Raw genomic sequence first — 21,583 nt, forward strand, 5'->3', positions numbered from 1 at the left:
TTCTTTCCAACTACACAGTCCTTTGATCTTTCACTGCTGTTTACACTTAAATGGCCATGGTTTAGTGAGAAGGTAATTAATCACACACTCTTTGCGATGAACAACAACAACTCACCCTACTATGAACAATCTTTAGCTGCTCCCTTTTGCAATTTATGCAGTATACCTTCTCGGATAACCAAACATGCCTGGTTTATTTTACAAACCATAAACCCCTGAGTTTCCGTTGTCAGGCGGTTAGCTTTATCCCAACCCTGGTGTCAGAATGTACCTTCTATGCATATTTTATATAGATCAAAAGGCTCACATGTCTCTCATAAGCCGTGCATCCTCAGCTTGGACCAGCATGCTGCGGATCAGGTTGGAGTGGTCTGCCATGTCAGCTGTCAATTTCTGGTGCACAGAATGGTATTCATCCACCTTCCAAAAAATGTGTTAATAAATTGTTAGACATACAGGTCAGGTAGACTCCAATAACAATTATTGCCCAAGAGAGAGAACAATTTTGAAGATTTCTTTTTGTAACAGCAGGTACGATATCACCACATGAATGAATATGAAACAATAAGTCCTAGAAAATTTCACTAGAATACAGAAAAAGCAAAGAGGTGAAATGACTGCCTTAACAAAACAATGCTTCATTGGTTTCTAAAAAGGTTGCTAACTAGAATTGGTATAACTCTGGATCAGATGTGGATGTTGAGTTATTATTTAAGGATAAAATCCTGATTGGCTAACAGACTTTTAGTCCATTGAATGTTTTGAATCACCTAATAGCTTTAGTTCCCAAAATAATAACTGTCTACCTCTGCTTAAAAAAAGCCTTATTCTAGTTGAAAAGAAATAACTCACCAGTAAGTGTGTTGTGGAATGCCAGAAACTTACAGTTAACATTGATTCCAAACCAGGAAAGACATGGCTTGGCAGTTCGGGCTGGACTGTTCCCATGAGGCACAGGGTCAAGTCTGATTTGCATATGGCCATGTCTGAACTGGGAGGGGGGGTGTGGAGTGCAAAAAAACGATGGATTTAGGCCCAGATCTCTGTACTGGGGTGAATGTATGACATTGTTTTGCATTCTGTCTATCAACTGTTGTTTTTGCAGAAACTTACATTAAAGCATGAACTGGAGCAAAGTTTTCCCTGGATGACTATTCCTATTCTTGCTAATTATGCCAGCTCTTTTTGTTTAACCATTTTATTGTTAATTGTGGAACTAACATCTGGCAAACTCCAACCTTCATATCTGAAAAAAGAATCAACCAATTCATTTATGTGAATTGAGGTTAAGGGGTTGGAAATTACCTTCAGAGCAATATCCTCCCATGCGTTTGTCATGCTATTAGTCACTGAATTCTGTTCCAGGGCTCCAGGCCTGTCTCTTTTGAAATCCTTAACGGCTGACAGAACAGCTATCTGTCCAGTGCTCGATCCATTTGGATTCATTGCCCCTCACTAGCATATTGCATCCACTCAGAAAGAAATCTTAGCTGCGTACCTTGAAAATATTTCAAGATGTTGGCGATTGCTAGCTCTCCTTGCTAGGTAAAACTGAGTTTCCTCACCACTCTCGGCGCCTTCGTACTCCAAATGAAACTGAAAATGTTGCTTCTGAAGCTTTATTAAGTGTGCTCTAGGAGCATGGTCGGGATGTCTGGAGGAAGTACAGAAGTTGGATATGTATAAGCGCTCCAGTTATTCATATACATTTTCAGCTCACTGGAGAGCTCAATATAAATATTTATATATTATTATTGCAGGTCCTTAGTTAACGTAAATACTAGGTTCATCATCCACACACAACAGCTCTGACCCACAAGTTACTTACTATGTCAAGGTATTGTTTGAAATATATTAAACATTTCAGAAATCACTGTGGCCCACAGGATCACCTTGTCCAAAGGGGGACTGTGGTATAGCCAAGAACGTGGGGATTTGGTTTGGGGCTGGTATGTGCTTCCGAGAACAGATCAAAAGATTAGCGGGAACATGTTTTGGCACCCTTACAACCCTAAGGAAATTTTTACCCCTCCTCCCTAGAGCAGCTAAGGAGGCTGTAGCCAGGGCTCTCATACTCTCGCGCCTGGATTATGCCAATGCTTTGTATATTGGCTCTCCTGCGTTTCTTTTAGGGAAACTGCAGGTGGTACAAAACGCGGCGGTTAGGCTCTTTTTTGACATCCCTAGGAGACTAAGTGTCCGCAAACAACTTTGTGAACTTCATTGGCTTCCGGTGACCCAAAGAGTATGCTACAAGGCCTTGGTCCTGACTCATAAAGCCCTCCATGGTCCCTGTCCAGCCTACTTGAGGGCTAGGTTTAAGTTCTACCAACCGACGCGACAATTATGCTCGGCAGCACTTAGAAGCCTGGTTGTCCCTAGGTTTCGGAAAACTCGCCTAGGGGGCAAATCCTTGGTGGTTAGAGCGGCCATTATGTGGAACACCCTGCCCAACCAACTACGGCATACGATGGATCTGCCCATTTTAAAAAAAACTATTAAAAACACATTTGTTTAAACAAGCCCTCTAGATTCCCGGTGTATGCTGTATTTGTTTCCTCTACGCGCCAGGACAGTCTCGACTAACAGTGCGCCTATAACATAACATAACATTTACTTTGAATACTGATAATTCCGAGAAGTGCTCGAGTTCCTTCCGTAGGCCAGGTATTGAGATTTTATGATGTTCTAGCGATAACATTACATCATATGAAAATAGGCAGATTTTATGCTCCTCTCCGGTAAATGCCATTCCATTTAAGCTGGTATTTTTTTTGTGTATCTTGCTGTTAGGCTTCATAAGCAGTGCAGTGAGTAACATGGGACATCATTATATTGATCTTCATTATAAGGAACTTTCTTCCACATATTGACCGCTGACCAGTAATCTAACAGGGTGCCATTTGTAATTTGCCAGTAGGCTTTGCTTCATTTTCTCCCAATTCCCTTTACTTTCTCCCATCCTTATATTTTCTAGAATAATTTTTAAGAAAGAAACACTACACTAAGTCAAAAACCTTTTATGAGTTGCAAGATATAATGACCTTAGGATTTTTCAGTTGCTTTGCTTTATGAAGGTAGATGTGATATTCTTGTGGTGCTCAAAGGTCCTACAGGGTTTAGGTTTAAAATGTTTTTTTTATTGAATTAACAAGATATTTAACATCCCACCGAGCAGGAGAAAATAAGCATGTTGAAACAAAAATATAACAAAACCCCAGTCACACCTCTGATTCAAATCTATGAACCGACATCCTGAGGGAAACAGCGGAACAAGGGTTGGGAGGAAAAAAAGAAGAACAAAGTGTAACCAGTATAAAAAATACCTTCCCCCTTTGGCCTAAAAAATGGGAACAACTTTATTGTGACTGAAAGAAAACCTGGGTGAAGAGAGGGGGCGTAATGAACCTTAGTATTACACAACATCTTACTCAAGTTGACTTCAGTGGTTTCAACTTTAGAGATGACATGGACAGATTCATTATACTAGACCATCATGTTTGCTGGATGCCACAAGATATCTGTTATTTTCATCTGGATTAGTTCTTTCATTGGCTGTAATGGACTCCATCTATGCTGAATGGCCTGCCTAGTTGAGAGAAATCAGAATCCTGTTCCCCAATAAAGCTGCATCTCTCCGCCTTTTAGCCTCATACAATATCAACTTGTACTCTCATCAGGCTGCTCAACTCCACAATCAGTGTCCATTTAGACCCCGATTAACTCCTACATCACCAATCACTCCGGAAGAAGACTCACTCTGTAGAAACTCTTTGCTAATAAAGGTCTTCTTCAAATATCCAAGGGACCTGTCTGCATCGTACCATCTAGTAGCAGCAAGTTATCTGCAGCCCTCATATTGTACACTCAGTATTCCAACTGAATATCCACGAGTATCAGTGTTGGGACCACACAATCCTTACAGCCATTCGGTCCTTCTTTGACAATTTCAGATCCAACATGGAATACTGAACCAGGGTAACTATCGCCATTAGTCCTTCTAGTTTGTGCTCAGTCTTTGTCAGTCCTTTTTTCAATGCAAGATCCATTAAAGCAAACTTCCTCACTGTGTTTGATGTTGTGTTCTGGAGATCCTATAGGGCAGTTAAAATGAGGGACTCTTGATCTGCTACACATCGCTTTCTCCCCTCCAAATCTGTCCTCAATGTGGTTTAGGTGCGAAAAAAATCTCATCTCATATTTCCTTTTCTGTTGTTCTTTTTCATACTTCGGGGACATGACTATGCAGGGCGAAAGTCAAACCAAAACTCTCCCTGTTGAGCCTGGTGGCGGTAATTAATATTTCTGGGAAGCCAACCACATTCAGGCTCTTTTATGCAAACTCCTAAAATGGTGCTCATCCCTCTATGCGACAGCCCCGGCTGATCCACCAAAGCCTGCTCCTTACCAGCCTGCCACTTGGGCAGGCGCCATTTTAAATGTCAGGCAGACCAGGGGGAGTGTGTTCTTTCTTTCCTTGCGCTAGCTGCACCACCAGGAAGACTCTTGGAAGTTCTTCACAAGCCAGCAGGGGATTTCGCAAGGTCCTGGGAGGTTTTAGCCACCTAACCTACTAAGTTGCAGCTGATTAACAAGGACGGCTGCATACTCTGTGGGGCCTAGCAAGCCCTTCTTCCCCCAGGCTTGCCTTTACAATGAACTCCAAATGACTTGCAAGCACATTTAAGTAAACTTGACATTCACAAGGGCAATGAATCAGTAGGAGAAGAACAACATGGGATCCTTACTTAGCTTCAGAAGCACAGTTTCCATAACCACCTTTATGAATCTCACAAGCACCCATTTTGTTCCCCATATGAATGAGTGAAGTAATGGCTTTTAAAAGCAAAGGAGCAATCTTCCTATAAAAGTGACCACTGGCTCCATTTGGACAGCATGTTTGTTTATTTTAGTAGTTTGAATTGATTTCCAGACCTCATCCTTCATTATAGGGCGATGACATCAACCTCATACACCTGGTAATCAAACCAATTGGATATCGCATTTAAAATGGTTATGGTCTATTTACTTCTGAGTGGTCTTAATTGTACAGCGCTTGGCAGAACTCTAAACCTATCCAACCTACTTTGCTCGTTCATCGGCGCTACTCTTCTTGTATCTTTTAACACCCCAACAATCATACAAACAACTATGACCCTAAAGCACGTGCAGACATTTTTGATCAAGAAGTAAATGCACAGATTGATACCATCTTATTTGTCATTAATAGGTTAAGAGCCTTGCTTAGGGTTTACCTGAGTGGAATGGACAGCATAAACCAGCAGTCCCCCACTCTGCCAAACTTGCAGTACTCCAGCTCTATTTAGTCAGGGAATCATTGACTATCAGTAGGCCCTGCCCTGGCTTCGCTGATGGTAACCCATGACCAAGTGATCAGAGTTTCCCTGACCCTATTCCCCAAGTGAATCCTAGCAGAACTTGGCAGGGAAAATTATAAAAGGTCCCCACGATGAGGGGGGAAAAATCCCTTCAAGTCAGGCCCATTAACTTTTTGTTCCGAGAAAATAAACTTGCACTTTTAGAGTTTGATCAGTGCTTTAAACAAGGCAATTGGTACTTAGGACACATACTCAATATAGTTAAAGGAGTTGCAGTTGCAGCAGCTGCCTTCACAGCATAGAGCTGCTCGCCAAACAGATGGGAATCTCTAAATACAGAAGACAGTCCTTCACCAGGGTGACCTCTGCCCCACTGGCAGACCTTCCGCTAGGGTGTAAATAAGGCCTCAAGTCAACTTACTACTGCTGCTCCTCTCTAATAATCCCTTGTTAACATAGATTCATTGTGATTTCCTTCAATATCCTTCTCGTCTTGCTTCGCCTTTCAATAAGTTTCTTTATGTTGACTAATAATACAATAATCATAATGTTCTCGATTTGATTATAAGATTCAATGTATGGATTGCCTATTGTGCGTTAGAAAATCATGGATCAATTTTAAAAAAGTACTCCCTTCAAAGAAAAAAGCAAGGGTGTGGCCAATATGGTTGAGTAGTCGGGTGCTCTCTCCTGGAGCTCCTGACTCTGCCAGCCTGCCTGGTGATTCTCCCATCCTGAGCCGCGTTGCGGACAAGGCCTTTGGACAACTGAGACTGCAGGTGTCCAACCCTGTGCTGGGGTTCTTTCAGCCTAAAGCACATTCTGGGCACATCCTGAGCCTGGGGACCCTGGTGGCAGAGTGGCAAACTGTGCTGCTGCAGGGTGTTTGAGTGTCCCGGTGCCCTGCACGAGGGCAGGGGAGCCCTGTGGGTTGTATGAGAGCCGCTGATGCTACCCTGGGACACTGGAGGCACTGGTAAGGCCTTGAACAATGGCTCCGGTAATGTGAGGGCCCCCACTGGAGTAGCAATACCCAGGAGTAAGGCCGTTCACCTGATGAAGTCACCCATCCACCCGACCTGCAACAACGTTCTCCAAAGGCGCAGTCCTGCAGGCGGCTCCTGACCTGGGTGCCGCAAAGTAAGCAACGTGGGGAGCCAAGTATGAGAATGATGCCCTGGCCTGCTGGTGATTTTCTCAGTCGGACGGAGACTAAGCTGTTACTCGTGGTGGCCAGGCAGCGGTGCCTAGGGCCTATGCCACTGAGTAAGAGAGAGTGGCAGCCTAGTCCAGAGGATCGCTATCAATGTAGAGCCTGAGCCCCTCTGTAGATACTACAATTGCATAGAAAGAAAGTGGGGACATTGAAGGCGGCAGGCCCAGCCCATGCGGCAGCGACCAACGGTGGGGGACAAGACAGTGAAAAACCACGCAACTGGCACTCCGAGATGATGAGCCCCCTGTCCCTATACATAAGAGGGGGGACATTCGCAGCTAATGCTTGAAGCAGGGGCGCTTTTGAGAGTCTGGGAGAACTGGAACATCATTACCTATGCCCCCCAAGAAAAAACAGACCTGGCATTCTTTCATACTTGAATAAGCCCCAGCCTAAAATGCTAGACTGTCGCAATGACATTGTCTGCACACCTCAGCACTCTCCCAAGAACATGACCCTGACCAAAGAGGACCTACTTGTAAGCCTTTTTAAGATGGAACTCCAAGACAAACTTTGTCAGGACTTTGAAAAGGGCCTCACAGACATGAGAGCAGATTTTGGAGCTACAAGTCAAGAGCTCGTAATTAACACGGTAGGGGGAGGAACCAGAACAATCTGCTTAGGTGGAAGTAGTATTGCAGACCATTAAGTCATTATAGCAAAACAAGACCCCTGGCCCGAAGGCTATACCACACACTTTTACAGAACATTTGCCTCTAAACTGCCCCCCAAGCTTGCCTCGGTTTAATTTCGGTGACAGCCAAGGATCCATGACACCTTTGATGGAAACCTTATTTGTGAACTTCATATTGCCGGACAGCTTTATTGAACATTGATGCTAAGCTAGAATTTTGACCACCTGTCTGAATGTTGTTCTTCCCACATTGATCCATCCAGATCACAGCGGTTTTGTGCAGGATCATCAGGCTCACAACACATCGGGACCACCATACATATAGTCAAAAAAGCTTTGCTTAAAAAGATCCTAGCAGTATTGCTGTCGCTGTACTTAAAAAAAGCATTTCACCTGGTGGATTGCTCTAATCAGTGCCTTGTCCGCCAGAGAATGGGATTGGGCCCACATTTCTTGGGGATGGTCTTCTCTAACTATGCTCATCCTATAGCTACAGTGGCACTGAAAGCCCTCACTTCCCAAATGTTCACACCTAACAGAGCACCAGGCAGGACTGCCCACTTTCACACCACCTTTTTGCCCTCTTCATTGAACCGTGGAGCTCACGAGTACAAGATTTCCTTACAAGCGGATGATGTGTTGCTCACTTTGGGGGGCCCACACTCCTCCCTCCTGGCTGTGGTAGCCCATTTTCGGACTTCCTAGTTGATGTCAGGCTGCAAAATCAGCCTTGACAAATCTGAGGTTCTGAGCCTGACTCGTGAGAGGTGGGGAATGAACTAAGCAGCCCACTCCCATTACTCTGTGTACTAAAATTAATCAAATACTTAGGTGCTTGAATTACTAGTTCTATCAGAGAGCAATCTGAGGGTAATTACCCGCCCCCAATATTGGCTCAGATAAAATGGGATTTAGAGACATGGAAATGTGTCTTTATCACCTTAATGGTCAATATCAAAACTGTTAAAATGAATGTAATCCCATGTCTCCTTTGTTTCAGGCTCTACCAGTGTGGTTAGATGTCCAGTATCTAAATCAAATCCAACTATGCCTGATGGAGCTTATATGAAGAGGTAATGCACCCAAGGTGCCTAGGAATATACTGGTCCAGCCTAGGGACGAGAGAGGATTAGCTATGCCCAACAGTACCCATTATTATGCAGCCACACATCTGTAGATCGCAGTGGAATGGTCCATGCTGAAATCTGAAACAATTGGAAGCAGATAGATCATGCCCCTTGTGGGACTTATTGTGGTTAGAGAAAACGGAAAGGCCTTCTATTGCATATCTGACCAGCCCAGTAAGCACAACGTTAACAGTATGGGACTCCTCAGTTACTGCCAAACAGCTGGTGAACTATCCTCTGCCCCATACACAAGTACATTCAAATGAGAATTTCACACCAGGGCTGAATGATCACTCCTACTGACACTGGCGAGGGGTAGGTTGGTGGATAATTTCCGACATTTCTAGCGCTTTCAGCCACAATCCCCAAGACATTTCTACAATGCAAGGCTGAGTTCCACCTTTCTGGAAAAAGAGTGATTGCATTATGCCCAGCTGCGCCATTGGGTTTTGAATCCACTGGTACATCAAGCGGCCACACGAGAGAAGCCTCAATTTGAAACAGTTTTCCTAAAATGACAGGCATGAGAGGTACCATTTCCAAGGAAACACAATCAGTTCTGGGGGCACCTTCAGGGAGAACCAATCACTAATAAACAATGGGAAGGATTTAAGTTTGGTATGCGTGCATTAATACCCCTGCGTTTACACAGGATATACACTAGTGTGAACCCTGCATGTTGCAGGGGCTTCGGGCCATTGGAGAGGCAATTTACATCTGATTTCAATGTCCCGTAATCCGACCGTTCTGGAGAAAGGTGGCAACTATGTTGAAAGAATTGCTGGGTTTTACACTGCTTTTCACTCCAGAGGTGCTGCTCTTAGGGGTGGTTCCAGAGACTGTGGTCACGGCTGGCAATGGAACAGCTAATTAGCAAAATAAATGGAACACACTTACCCTTTGAGGTCAAATGGAAGCCCCTCTATAGATGGATGTGCAGGGGGCTTTTGAACGCTTGGATGCTTCCCTGCTGGAGGGCTTAGCGCCTCTTTGGGTGAGCTGAGCTGCTTGGTTGTGATTTTCTCTGGCTGGAGTGACAAGCAAACAACTATTTATAGTAAGCTTGAGTCTCTAGATCTGTTGTTGGATTCTCCTCCCAGGTTTGGGATTCTGGGGAGGGGGTTAATTTGGGAATAGGTGGAAGGAGTTTATTTCTTCTTACTTATTTTGTTGTAAGTTGTCTTTTGTGGATGCCTGCATCATGTAGTAAAGAAACAAATGTAGCTCCCTCTATAGGACAATGTACTGAAGGTGGCTCGCCTATTCAATGTTCTCTCTTAAAAATTGTCAATAAAAAAAGAAGTTAAAAAAAAGCAACTCTGGTAACAGCTTATAGTATCCCCCCCTTCTCATTGTCTACTCCTGGCTTCTATTCCTAAGGAGGCATTCTACTGCTAGTGAAGGACTCCGTTAACCCCTTGCCTAATAAGTAGTGGTTCCATGTTACTTTGTTTATTTGTCATCCTTGCGTATTTGTAATTCTTAGCAGCAGAAAATAAATACAATATGTAATTTCAGACAAAAGATTTTATTTCACAATATTCAAGCGTTTACCTTCCATAGGGCTAACCTTCCAGCATTTGCTCCCCTCCATGCCTCCCGCTATCTTCCAAATCATTCCAGGTGGCTGTCCTTCCTCTCTGCCACCTTATAAGATGGCAGTCTCCTTCTACACTCAGATATTCCTCACACTCAGGCTCCAAGCAATCGGCTCCTCAGTTGATGCTCTAAGGAAGCTGTTCACATTTGCCACATCATCCATTGCTAATTGGTCACTGGTTCTAGAACTCCTTCGATTGCTCTTCCCCAATGCCAACTTCCATCCTTGTCCACCTAGCAGGATAAACACCATCAGGAAGAGGAGAGCCATTTCGCCACACATTGGGGGCAAACGCCAAGCACACCAGGACCTACCATGCTGCTCCAGCCTTGGGCCACCCACTGCACGAGCTGGTCTCCCCCGCCGCCGCAGCTACCGGATACCTAGCGGCCGCTGACCGGGGGGGGCTACACCTTACAGCAGCCTTTGCGGCCGGAAGCCACAAGCACGCCCTTCCAGCGCCCGGTGGCGCATAAGAGTTCAGTAGAGCTCCGGGGAGCGGGAGCCATTTTGCCACACATTGGGGGCAAACGCCAAGCACACCAGGACCTACCGTGCTGCTCCAGCCTTGGGCCACCCACTGCACGAGCTGGTCTCCTCTGCCGCCGCAGCTACCGGATACTGAGCGCGGCCGCTGACGGGGGTGGGGACTACACCTTCCAGCACACGGTGGCGCATAAGAGTTCAGGAGAGCACCCGCATCGCCAGACGCGCGCGGGCTAAGCCCGGGCAAAGGGCGGGCCGTCTGTAGCCGTCGGAGGCCGAAGGAGGATGGGCCGGGCCACCCCTCTTGATTTTCACCTTAAGGTACTGTGCCTCTCTTATTGCATAAACTTGTGCCCATTCGCCTAACCCATGTGGAAGAGGAAAATCACAGAGGATGCGAATGAAGGTCCGAACACTATTCCCAGGGGGGGTAAAAAACCTAGGAAAATGAAAGCAAACCCCCCAAGGAAACCAACACCCCACGCAGGGGGAAATTGTGTTATGGACCGCATCGACGATCTGATTGAGGAATGTGAAGAACTCCTGACTGCAAAACCCCCACTAAGTGGGAAGAGCTATGGGGGTGGAGGCAACATTGAAGTTAACGATGGGAAAGGGCCTAGGAGGAGTGCATCGGTAATTCCCGAAATGATTTTGAGTAAATCTAATGCAGGCGGTAGTGCTAATTCTGCAGCTACTGAAGGGGGGAAAAACATGTAAAACCTCGGGTACAGAGCAAGCTCAAAACCCCTCTCCTTTGATTTCCCTTTTGCCTAAGCCACCAGTCTTGCTGTGTACAAATAAATTTACAGTTTTGGTGCAAATTGATAACTGTGATTTTAACCCTGTTTCAGAAGTTCCCCTGGAAGATACTACCCGAAGTGAGGGCGAATCTCAGCTGCAAGGTTTTCCTGGTGTCTTCCCACAAATAAAGGCAGCTACTAATCCATTATCTTCAGTAGTTAAACAGTTGTGTAAATTGATTGAGGTTATGCAAGTTAAACTAGACCATTTTGCTGATGCAGTAAACCGAGGCAGGGCTGCTCCGGCTTTGGTTTCCTGCCCGTCTTGTGTAGCTGCTATGAAAGGTAATGGAGCAAGTAGAACCAATGCAACTGAAGTTGCAAATCGTAGTGCCCACCCCCCTAGCAAGCGAAGTGCTCCTGCTCTCACAGGTATCTCATATAGTGAGGCGACTAGAACAGGGAAGGGTGTACCATTAACACACTATGTGTCTGGCAATGGTCCTAGGCAAAAATATCTGCAATTGTGGGGGGAAATCAACAAGGGAAGAAGGGTGGTGGTTCTAGAGTAGGGCAGCGTGGAGGAGGACTAGCCATCATCGCCAGCGACCACATAACGGTAAGAATATCACACATCCCCTCCACCTCCTGTGAAGCCCTCCTATTCGATCTTAAACTCACTTCATCGTTCCATTATAAAGGCATCCTCCTATATCGACCCCCAGGCTCACGCACCAGCTTTCTAGCTAACCTAGGCGCAATACTAGAAGCTCCTTCGTTGGAAGACTCATTCACAGTAATGGACGATATGAACTTCTATCTTGAGAACGCATCCGACAAGGACACCCGAACCTTGATATCAGATATGGACACCATGAGTCTTCTGCAACTGGTCACCACCCCTACCCATACAGCCGGCCATACCTTAGACGGCATCTTTTCTAACATGCAAGGCATAAATATAACAGACACCTTACCTATGCCATGGACCGACCATTTCGCCATTCTAATAAAAATATCAGTCAAACTAAATAGAATCAGACCTTACCCCGCATGGAAACCACAAGCTTTCAAGGTATGGAAGGAACCGCCACTGACTCCCTAGCCCCAACTAAAAAACTCTCTAGAAACAGAACAACGCCATCAGCCCCGTGGTTCACAGAGGAACTACGTAATAAGAGACAATTCTGCAGAAACAGGGAGAGACACTGGCGCAGATCCTATAGCGCTGAAAGTAAGGCTAGTTATAAGGAAGCACTTGGACAATACAAAGCCCTCATTGTTGAGACAAAGAAAACCTATTTTACTGAACAGATCAACACTGCTAAAAACTCAAGTAAAAAACTCTATGAGATAACTAAGGTCTTAGCGGGAAACACGCCGGACTTAAATCCGCCACAATCCCAAGTCTTTTGAGACTCACTGGCCAATTTCTTCTTCACCAAGGTGAACGATATATACCAAGCGTTCTCCACGAAAACAGTAATCAACTCACCCATGCCCGACAATGGGATTCAAAATACCGAACTATCCCAGTTCATAGACCTTGGAGAAACACAAATTAAGGAAATAACAACCACCATTAAATCAGGCTCAGCATTAGACCCCTGTCCTCTCAAGGTCATTCGTCCGATCATCAACTACCTAGCCCCTGACATTGTTTCAATCGGCAATACAATGTACAGAACAGGGATATACCCGGACTCCCTGAAGAACACTCTGGTCAAACCTCTACTTAAGAAAGCCAATCTGGACAAGGACCAACTAAAAAACTACCGCCCCATAGCCAGTCTACCTTTTCTAGCTAAGGTAGCGGAAAAGGCTATGAACATACAACTCTCAGAGTTCATAGAGAAACACCAATTATTGGACAACACCCAATTTGGCTTCCGCAAGTACCATGGAACCGAGACTGCCTTAATAAAAGCAACAGAGGACATAAGAGTGATCCGGGACCAGGGAGGTACAGCAATACTGGTTTTGCTCGATCTGTCCGCAGCCTTCGACACGGTCGACCACAAGATCTTGGTCGACCGTGCCGAAAACTTGGGCATCCGCCACATGGCTAAAAATCTGCTTTCCTCCTTCCTGGCTGGGAGATCACAGGTGGTCACATTGGGGCCCTTTCAATCAGACAAGCTCTCACTACCGTGTGGGGTACCCCAAGGCTCATCCCTCAGTCCGACACTATTCAATATCTATGTGTCGGACCTGGCCTCTGCATCAAGGCCCATGGGATGGGCCTTACCTCATATGCAGATGATACGCAGCTTGTGTTGGCCATCAACGGGAATGGAGAAAAGGTAGCAGAAAACTTCCAAGAGGGCATGCAGGCGATCGGAGAGTGGATGGCTTCCAACTGCCTAAAACTAAACTCCGAAAAAACGGAGGTCGTCATATTTGGACATCTTTCACCCGGATGGTCAACTACCTGGTGGCCCCCTACGCACGGAACCCCACCTAAACCTGTCCCCACCGTCAGAAATCTAGGGGTGACATTTGATGATAAACTAAACTTTATGGCCCACTCAAACAAAATAGCAGCCACCGCCCACCATAAACTCAGGCTGATCAAGAAAATCATGCCGGTCTTACCAACCACAGCAGGTAAGACGCTGGTAAGCTCCCTCGTGTTGTCGTGTTGCCATCTCTTGACTACTGTAACGGCTTATTCATCAACGCCCAAGCCAGAGTGACCAACAAAATGCAGACCATCCAGAATGCTGCAGCCCGTCTCCTGTCTGGAACCCCGAAGTTCTCACCAATCTATGAGACAATAACGGACCTGCATTGGCTCAAGATTCGGAACAGGATCAAGTTTAAAGCGCTGTGCATAGTTTATAAAGCACTGCACAACTATGGTCCGCACTTCCTGAAATCCCAACTCAGGTTCCATTATTCCACCAGATCGCTCCGATCCAACAACCTTAAACTCCTGCAGATCCCGCGAACAAAAACAGTCACTTGGGGCGATAGACGCTTCCTAGTGGCAGCTCCCAGAGAAAAATAAAGAACTGGCTGTTTGATCAAGAATAGATACTGGCTCAGCCTTGGGAATACATGCACAGTTTCTAGCGCCGAGACGCCTACGGGCAATTGTTCGCACTGTACAAATTACAAAAATAAATAAATAAATAAATATACCCAGTGGTAGTTCTACCACACAACAGAGTATTGCTAGTCTTCCAGTGAATGGAAAATATATGTTGAGCCGGGATACCCTCCATCAAAATCATAACTTAAACAACACACCAACGGTTTATTTGGTTAATGTCCCCAAACTGAGCCCCGGAAAGGCCCTGGAATCTAAAGAATCCCTAATAAATAAAGCAATTCATTGGATAAGACACGTTCTGGATTGTAGATCTGTAATCAGGGATGATATCCTTGGTACCAAGAGGCTCTCTTCCCCAGGGGACCTAGTCGATTGTATCGAGCTAACATTTAAGAACTCAAAGTTGGCAGAAAACCTAATCCATTTGGAGTTTAGGAGTTGTTCCCCCGACTATTCAAGAATACAAATGAGATCTTGCGTCCCACAGAAACGGCCAATGCACTGTGAAAATCGACCAAGAGGGAACGTAGAAGGAAGTTCTGGTTTGGACTGCAATGACTGACTATGGAATGAAGCAGCCCAAGTAGGTGGTATAGATGGCTTGGTTATAGATAAGATACCCCAGTTCGAATTAACTATCTTGAGTACCACCTCATTACCAATAGTTTTGAATACATCTGCGGATTCGACTAATTCTATGTTCACTATGAATACTAGTCCGAATCTAAATGCTAGTCTTTCTACTGAGCCTGGTAAATCCTGTTCAATTCTATCTTGGAATGTGGCCGGCCTGAAATCTAAAGTAGAATCACCTCGTTCATTAATCAACACGAAATATGTCTATTCCAAGAAACCTGGTTGTAGAAGCATTGCATTTCCCAGGGTACCTGAATGATAGCGTCCTTACAGAAAAGGGAGGTAGAGGAAGCCCATCGGGTGGCCTAACGATTTGGGTTAGTCAGGATCTTGATGTTATTATAAATCCCTTCCCTCTAACCACAGGGATGTCCAGATTCTCACTCTCAAGTTTAGAAATGAAAAACCAGTTCATATTTATAACTTGTATGCACGGAGCACGGGGGGTAAGAAATCGGAAGTTCTAGCCCGCCTGGATGAATACATTGAATGTTACTCTCAGCATTCACACATTATCCTAGGTGGAGATTTTAACATGACCTTTGAGCCCCTGTTAGGTGGCGACTGGAACATCATGGATGAGGAAGATAGAGAGTGAGGTGTTCCAAAGCTTGAATTAGTGCCAGTTAAAAGGTGGACCGAACTGTCAATCCAGTTAAATTTATTTTGTTTGAACCAAGGGTTGAGAGCAACCAATGGCAGGACTCTGCATGATAAGCTAGGGGCCACCACTTTTAGGAGTGGTCCTCGTAAAAGCAGAATAGACTATATCCTGATTAGCTTGGGTTTATGGAAACATCTAGTGGATATGTCGATAGTTGAAAGGGTTGAGAGCGACCACAACCCACTATGTATGTCCCTGACCTATTTGGGAGGTATCCATCGATACAAGGGGAGAGGGAAAAGACTCACCAACTGACAGTCATTTCAAATGACATGTGCCATGTTTGATGGGCCAAAGTCGCAGAGTGCCAAGAGCACCTAGATTTTATATCAAGCAAGCTATTACAAGCTACACGTGATCTGGGAAAGCAAGCCAGTAAAGGGGTCTCGGTCCCAACTCTAGAAAGGAGTACGAAAATCCACGAATCCTTTTTTATCGACTTAAGAAGCCTCTTTGTTAAGCCATGTAAGCCAAGTCGCAACCATGGCTACCAGCCCCCATGTTGGTATACCGGGGAGTGTCGGCAAGCTTGATTGGACCTAGGTAGAGCAATAAAAAGCGAATCAAGCAGGAATGTCCGGCTTGCCAGGGTGGCATATAAGAATGCAGTTTCCAAATCCAAGCGTGCATGGGATGAGCAAAGGTGGCAAAATTTAAAAGTAGCAGGTGCCCAAAAAGACCCAAGAAGATTCTGGAGTGTCCTCAAATGGGGAAGTGCGGGTAATCCTGATAAACCACAAAATTGGGTGGCACAATATGAATGGGTGGCCTATTTTAAACCACAATATGCCAAGGGTGTGGAACCAAGTACAATCATGGAGGTTCCGCATTTATCACTCACGGAAGATGCATTCACTTTAGGTGAAGTGCTAAATGCCCTAAACCTAGTTGTCCCTGGAAGAGCACCAGGCATAGACAGAGTTCCTGCTGACATATTTCTGCATGATAAAGACTCTTGAGGCAAGTACATACTACTGTTAGCAAATGCAATAGCTAGAGGAGCCCCTATATCTCAATCTTGGAACGGGGCTGAAATTATACCCGTATTCAAGCAGGGGGATAAATCGCTACCTGGTAATTACCGTCCAATTAGCTTGATTGACACTATGCAAAAAGTTTTTGGTAAGCTAATTTTAACACCTTGGGTGCTAAGGGAATTCCGCTGGGTGCTGTTACTCCAGCATTCCCATTGTTCATGACAAGGTCAGCTCGTCATAAGCACAGCTACAGTGTACTGCATGACGAGCTGACCTTGTCATGAGCATGGAAGGGGTTAAATAAGATTTTGGAGTGGGAACTGGATCAGAACATCCTATCCCATCTCCAGGCAGGATTTAGAGCCTCCATAGCACAGTCGACCAAGTACTGCATTTTGCCATGCTGTACTGGAAGACTGTGCAAATAGGTGGGGGTAGTTTCTATGCTGCTGTCATTGATCCTAGGGCAGCATTTGATCTTGTCCCTCGCCGAACCTTGTGGAGCGTCCTTAAAGACATGGGAATGCCGAGTCCCCTTCTCGCTCTAATCATTAGGTTACATGAGCAAAACTTTGCTCAGATTAGATGGGGGCGCCCAGAAAATGTTACCTCCCTGTTTCCTGTGGAAAGAAGGGTCAAGCAAGGCTGCATTCTTGCACCAACCTTATTTTCCATGTATATTAATGATGTGGTGAAAATGTTGATAGAATCGAATATTGATGCCCCTACCCTGGCGGAGCTAAAGTTCCCATTTTAATGTTTGCCGACGATTGTCTGATTGTTGCAAAAACCCAGAGTGGCCTGCAAAAGGTTTTAGGAATCTTTGAAAACTTTTATTCTACTAGAGGTCTCAAAGTGAATGTTTTAAAGTCAAAATTCATGTCTTTTAATGAACCAAAATCCTTCAGGGGTACTGTAACTATGAATAAACTGCCACTCGAGAAGGTCCAAGCCTTTAATTATTTGGGTGTTTGCATCCCACACGACCTTTCTTGGAAGCAACAGACTGAGCTGGCCACTCTAAAACATCGCCAGGTTGCTGGAGCTCTGAGTCTGGAACATTCTAGGTCCCTTACCAAGCCAATAGCCCCGGTCCTATCAGTATATAACGGTAAAGTTGTTAGTTCCACATTATATGGTGTGGAGATCTGGGGGTTTGAGAAGCTAAGGAAATTGACATCCTCTGAAAACCGGTTCCTAAGTAACCTTATTAAGCTACCCCAGAGTACACCAATGAGTCCTTTATTTTACGACCTGGGATTAAGCCCAATTGCACTAATTGCTTCCCTGCGCCCAGTTTTATACTGGAGGCGGTTATGGATAACATCCGAATTGAGAGTATTTGCTAGTGGGCTTATGGACCTAATTAAGAGTGACACTTTTCATAAGATCAAGTGGTTATGTAGGATTGGTGAGGTATTAGTGAACTTAGGGCTGAAGGAAATATGGGAAGACCCCGTAAATGCTAGGTTTCCTTCCAAAAAAGTCTTAAAAAGCCTGTATTGGGAGGCAGTTGCCTTGAAAGCCTGGCACCTTCTTGGATTTTAAAGATGGGGCCAGTTTTGAAGATTTCTGGGATGTCATTACAAAACCTTTAGACCGTAAGCTTTATTTTCAACTTAGAATCGGAAGCTTTCCGGTCAGAGTGTTTACTGATCGTTGGTCTAGTTGGGATAAGGTTGCCTGCCCTGGTTGTCTGGCCCCTAGGGAAACCGTTGACCATCTACTGTTTGTCTGTCCTGTGTACGCAACACCTCGCAGGACATGGTTAACCCCCATGTGTAAACTACTGGGTACTAGGAGCGGGATGATGGCTGCTAGAATAATCTGTACCTGTACTGATCAACCTGTGTTTATAGCTGTGGCGAAGTTTCTAGGGTGGGCTTGGACAATAGGAAGTAAATTGGTATCAGGGTAACACTCCTTATAGGCCAACCAATAAATTTCCGGACTCAGTGTATGCACTTTAGCACCCTTGAATTATGTTGTATATATATCAAGAGAATCTTTTTTATGAGATTGTAATTTGACCCTTATTTATTGTTTTATTCTTTGATGAACTGTATTTCTACTATATGCTTTTAGGACAACTGTTGAATAATGTTTGCTTGACATGACTTGACACCATCAGGAAGAAGGGGACAGAGCAGATAAGGGTCGGGTATCAAAGAACACCAATGGTGTTACAGGGGTCGCCTAGCAATGTGCCTCAACTACTCTTCTGGTTTGCAAGGACTGACAACCTCCTCCCTGGATCTGCTTCTTTTCTCTAGTACGATTGTTTTTCAGCCATCTTGACCAGGACCTCTGAAAACCCCTCTGCTTCAAAAGTTAGATTACTGTGTAGACTAATTGAGCCTATGTTTTGTTCCTACATTCTTTTCTTTCCCCTTGCTGATTAGAACACTTTTAGGGTGGAGTTCACATTTTAACTATTTCTACCCTCTAGGGACTACTTCTACCCTTAGGCCCTGGATACACACCTCATATTGTTAACGCTTATGATTTTGCAAGTTTTCATATAGAAAAAACAACAGCAACTACTCAGAAAGAAAAATAGGAAATAAATGCTCACATTTTAAATCTCTTAGGAGACATAGAACTGACCTGTAGCAGAACTTTCTTCAATTCTTCAAAGTATTTAGGAAAGTCTGCTTCTACTTGAAGTTCTTCAATCGCCAAAAAGGATGATAATGATTGAATGATGTCACCAGCTAGATCAATGTCATCAGTATTGATAGAAATCTAAATAAAATCAAACAATTATTTTAAGTGGTTGTTTGTTTCAATTATAGACTACCATAACTAACAAGTTGATTTGTTGAAACGGTGGTACTAGGGATGTATAACAGATTTAAGTTCTTCAACAGCCCTTTATGTTCAACTGAAAGAAGCTACAAGGTCTTAACTTTCTCAGATTTAGCCCCATTTTGATACTTCTTTAAAAATGAACCACCAAAAAACAAAAAGATGCTTCAAAGCTGAGTTTGTTGTATTCTTCCATACCCAAAATACAGCAAGAGACACAGGTGCCCCCCAAATTATTATCTGCATTCTTATTTATACCCGTCTGCAAGCACCTTGTGATGACTAAGTCCATACTGTGTACATTATAAACCACCTAATTTAATATCACAAAATAAAGTACTCTGATTTCTTGAACATGGCAGAAATGGAACTGTTCCACAATCCATTTAGTGAAACAATGGTTAGATTCCCATTTAGTTTTTCACCACTTTTTCACATTTTATATAGTATCAATGCTATGCCTTTCAGTCACAGTGCTACAAAACCCTGGAGGAATACAGAAAAATGGGTGGGAAGTATAAATAGGAAAACATGAGTGAAGGACTGTAAGGTGCACCCCCTTCATTTCACTAGGTGAGGGGAGCTTATGGGAGAACAGAAACACAAGGGTTCAAGAAGAAGTAGTACTCACTAGGGTGATAAGACACCTGGGCTGGCACCATCCTAAACAGAGGTGACCTGGCAAAACTTTTTGGTCTCAACCCTATTCTGTCAGTGAAGCAACTTATTGAGTATCCACTGATTGAAGTATGAGGAGGCTGTGCCTGACATGAAATGGTAGTTTTTTAGCACTGAGAATGCAGGACTGGACCACAGAGATTAGCAAAAGAAATAGGCAGGAAAAGGAACCTTGGATTTTAAAATATTCCCCCAGAGCCTCTTCAGCAATTCTGTAAAGTTAATGAGCACTTTTTGCCTTTGAACATTGGTGTTAATCTGAAATGCCTGTATTCTTTAGGCCTTCACTTCATGACCCCTTACAATTTTGCTGAAATGCATAGCATTGAGATATCAGAGTAGAAACCATGTTGGTGGAACTGTGCCCGAGTAAATCAATGCATGTACTCCACTTGTTCAGCTAGATGCTGCATGTGCTATCTTTCCCTTGAGCTCTGGGTTTGGCAAGCATCTCGCTTTATCTTTATTAAGCAAGGCAAGCATATCTGCAATTCTGTGGCTGACCCAAGGGCTATCTTTGAGAAGCTAACCTGCATTTTGCAGCACATAAAAGCAAGATAGATTCTCTACAGAAAGAGGACTAGGTGAGACGAAGCTCTGTTTGCACAAGCAATGCACTACATTTAGGTCGCTTTCTAGTAAATGAGAAACTACACTGTACACAGCGCAGAACTTAGTGGGCATTTAATAGGATTAATGTTTGTGACAGGATTGGAATTGTTAAAATTGAAGCTGCCTCACCTCTCCACTGGGTTGCATCTTAATGTACAGCGGTCCTGCACCACGCAGTGAAGTGAAGCAGATCTGAAACGGCACGCTTTGGATCTCAGTATCTTCAGGCAACAAGAAGTTTTGATTCAACCACATGATGACCTTTCAAAGTAAAACGTTTGATTAGAAGCATGTTACTTAAGTAAACATAGTGCAAAATGCGGCAGCGGTAGCATAATTACAGCTGAAAGATATGTATCTTTGTACTGTTTACATTCCATAAGAGAAGCAAAAGAGGGACCTTTAAATATTTTCTTTTAGGTTTAAAGTATTTTATTGAAGCAGGGTGGGGCAGGACACAATAGGGCAAGGAACAGATAAACCACAGGAGCCGCACAATCAGTGCGCATTATACTGCAAGTACAACAATACAGTTACAACTTTGCAAGAGGCTTAATCCGACTCGGGAGCACAGCTTTCGCACCTGTGGTCACATACAAAGAACTAGGGGGGGGGGAAGGGGGAGGGAAGGAAGGACGGGATAGGGGAAAGGAAGAGAAAATCAGGAGGGGGGGGGGACAAAGAAAAAATAAAGGAAAAGAAAAGGGGGAAAGAGGAAGGGGAAAAGGGGGAAAAGAAGAAATAAAGGGGGGGGGGGTGAAGGGTGGGGAAGCATCCCCGCTCCAAAAACCTACCCAACCAAACAGAACCCCCAACTACCATACCCCAACCCACCCCCTGTACTGTGCCATTATCTACAGCCTCCTCTTCATTCAACTCTCCAATAATCCCCGCAATGCAGTAACGACCCCGCCCGTTCAGACAGGTGGGTCCGGTGGCGGCGTCAGCCTTAACAACCTAAGGTATCTGGGGCAGGTGATCTCCCGAAACTCGGAGCATAACAGGCTA

General features: G+C 44.5%; 1 protein-coding gene across 1 annotated transcript in view; it reads right to left on the minus strand.

Annotated features, from left to right (window-relative positions):
- BBS2 (Bardet-Biedl syndrome 2) overlaps nucleotides 1–21,583 on the minus strand; it is a 317,210-nt gene that overhangs the window by 33,197 nt on the left and 262,430 nt on the right. Inside the window, exons 15-17 of the mRNA XM_086947694.1 lie at nucleotides 20,705–20,836; nucleotides 19,085–19,222; nucleotides 308–420 (exon numbers count right to left, since the gene is read on the minus strand). Coding sequence (XP_086803820.1) covers nucleotides 308–420; nucleotides 19,085–19,222; nucleotides 20,705–20,836 — 383 coding nt within the window. The remainder of the gene's footprint in view (nucleotides 1–307; nucleotides 421–19,084; nucleotides 19,223–20,704; nucleotides 20,837–21,583) is intronic.

Source organism: Lissotriton vulgaris, chromosome 12 (assembly GCF_964263255.1).
Source record: "Lissotriton vulgaris chromosome 12, aLisVul1.2, whole genome shotgun sequence".
NCBI classification, from domain to species: Eukaryota; Metazoa; Chordata; class Amphibia; order Caudata; family Salamandridae; genus Lissotriton; species Lissotriton vulgaris.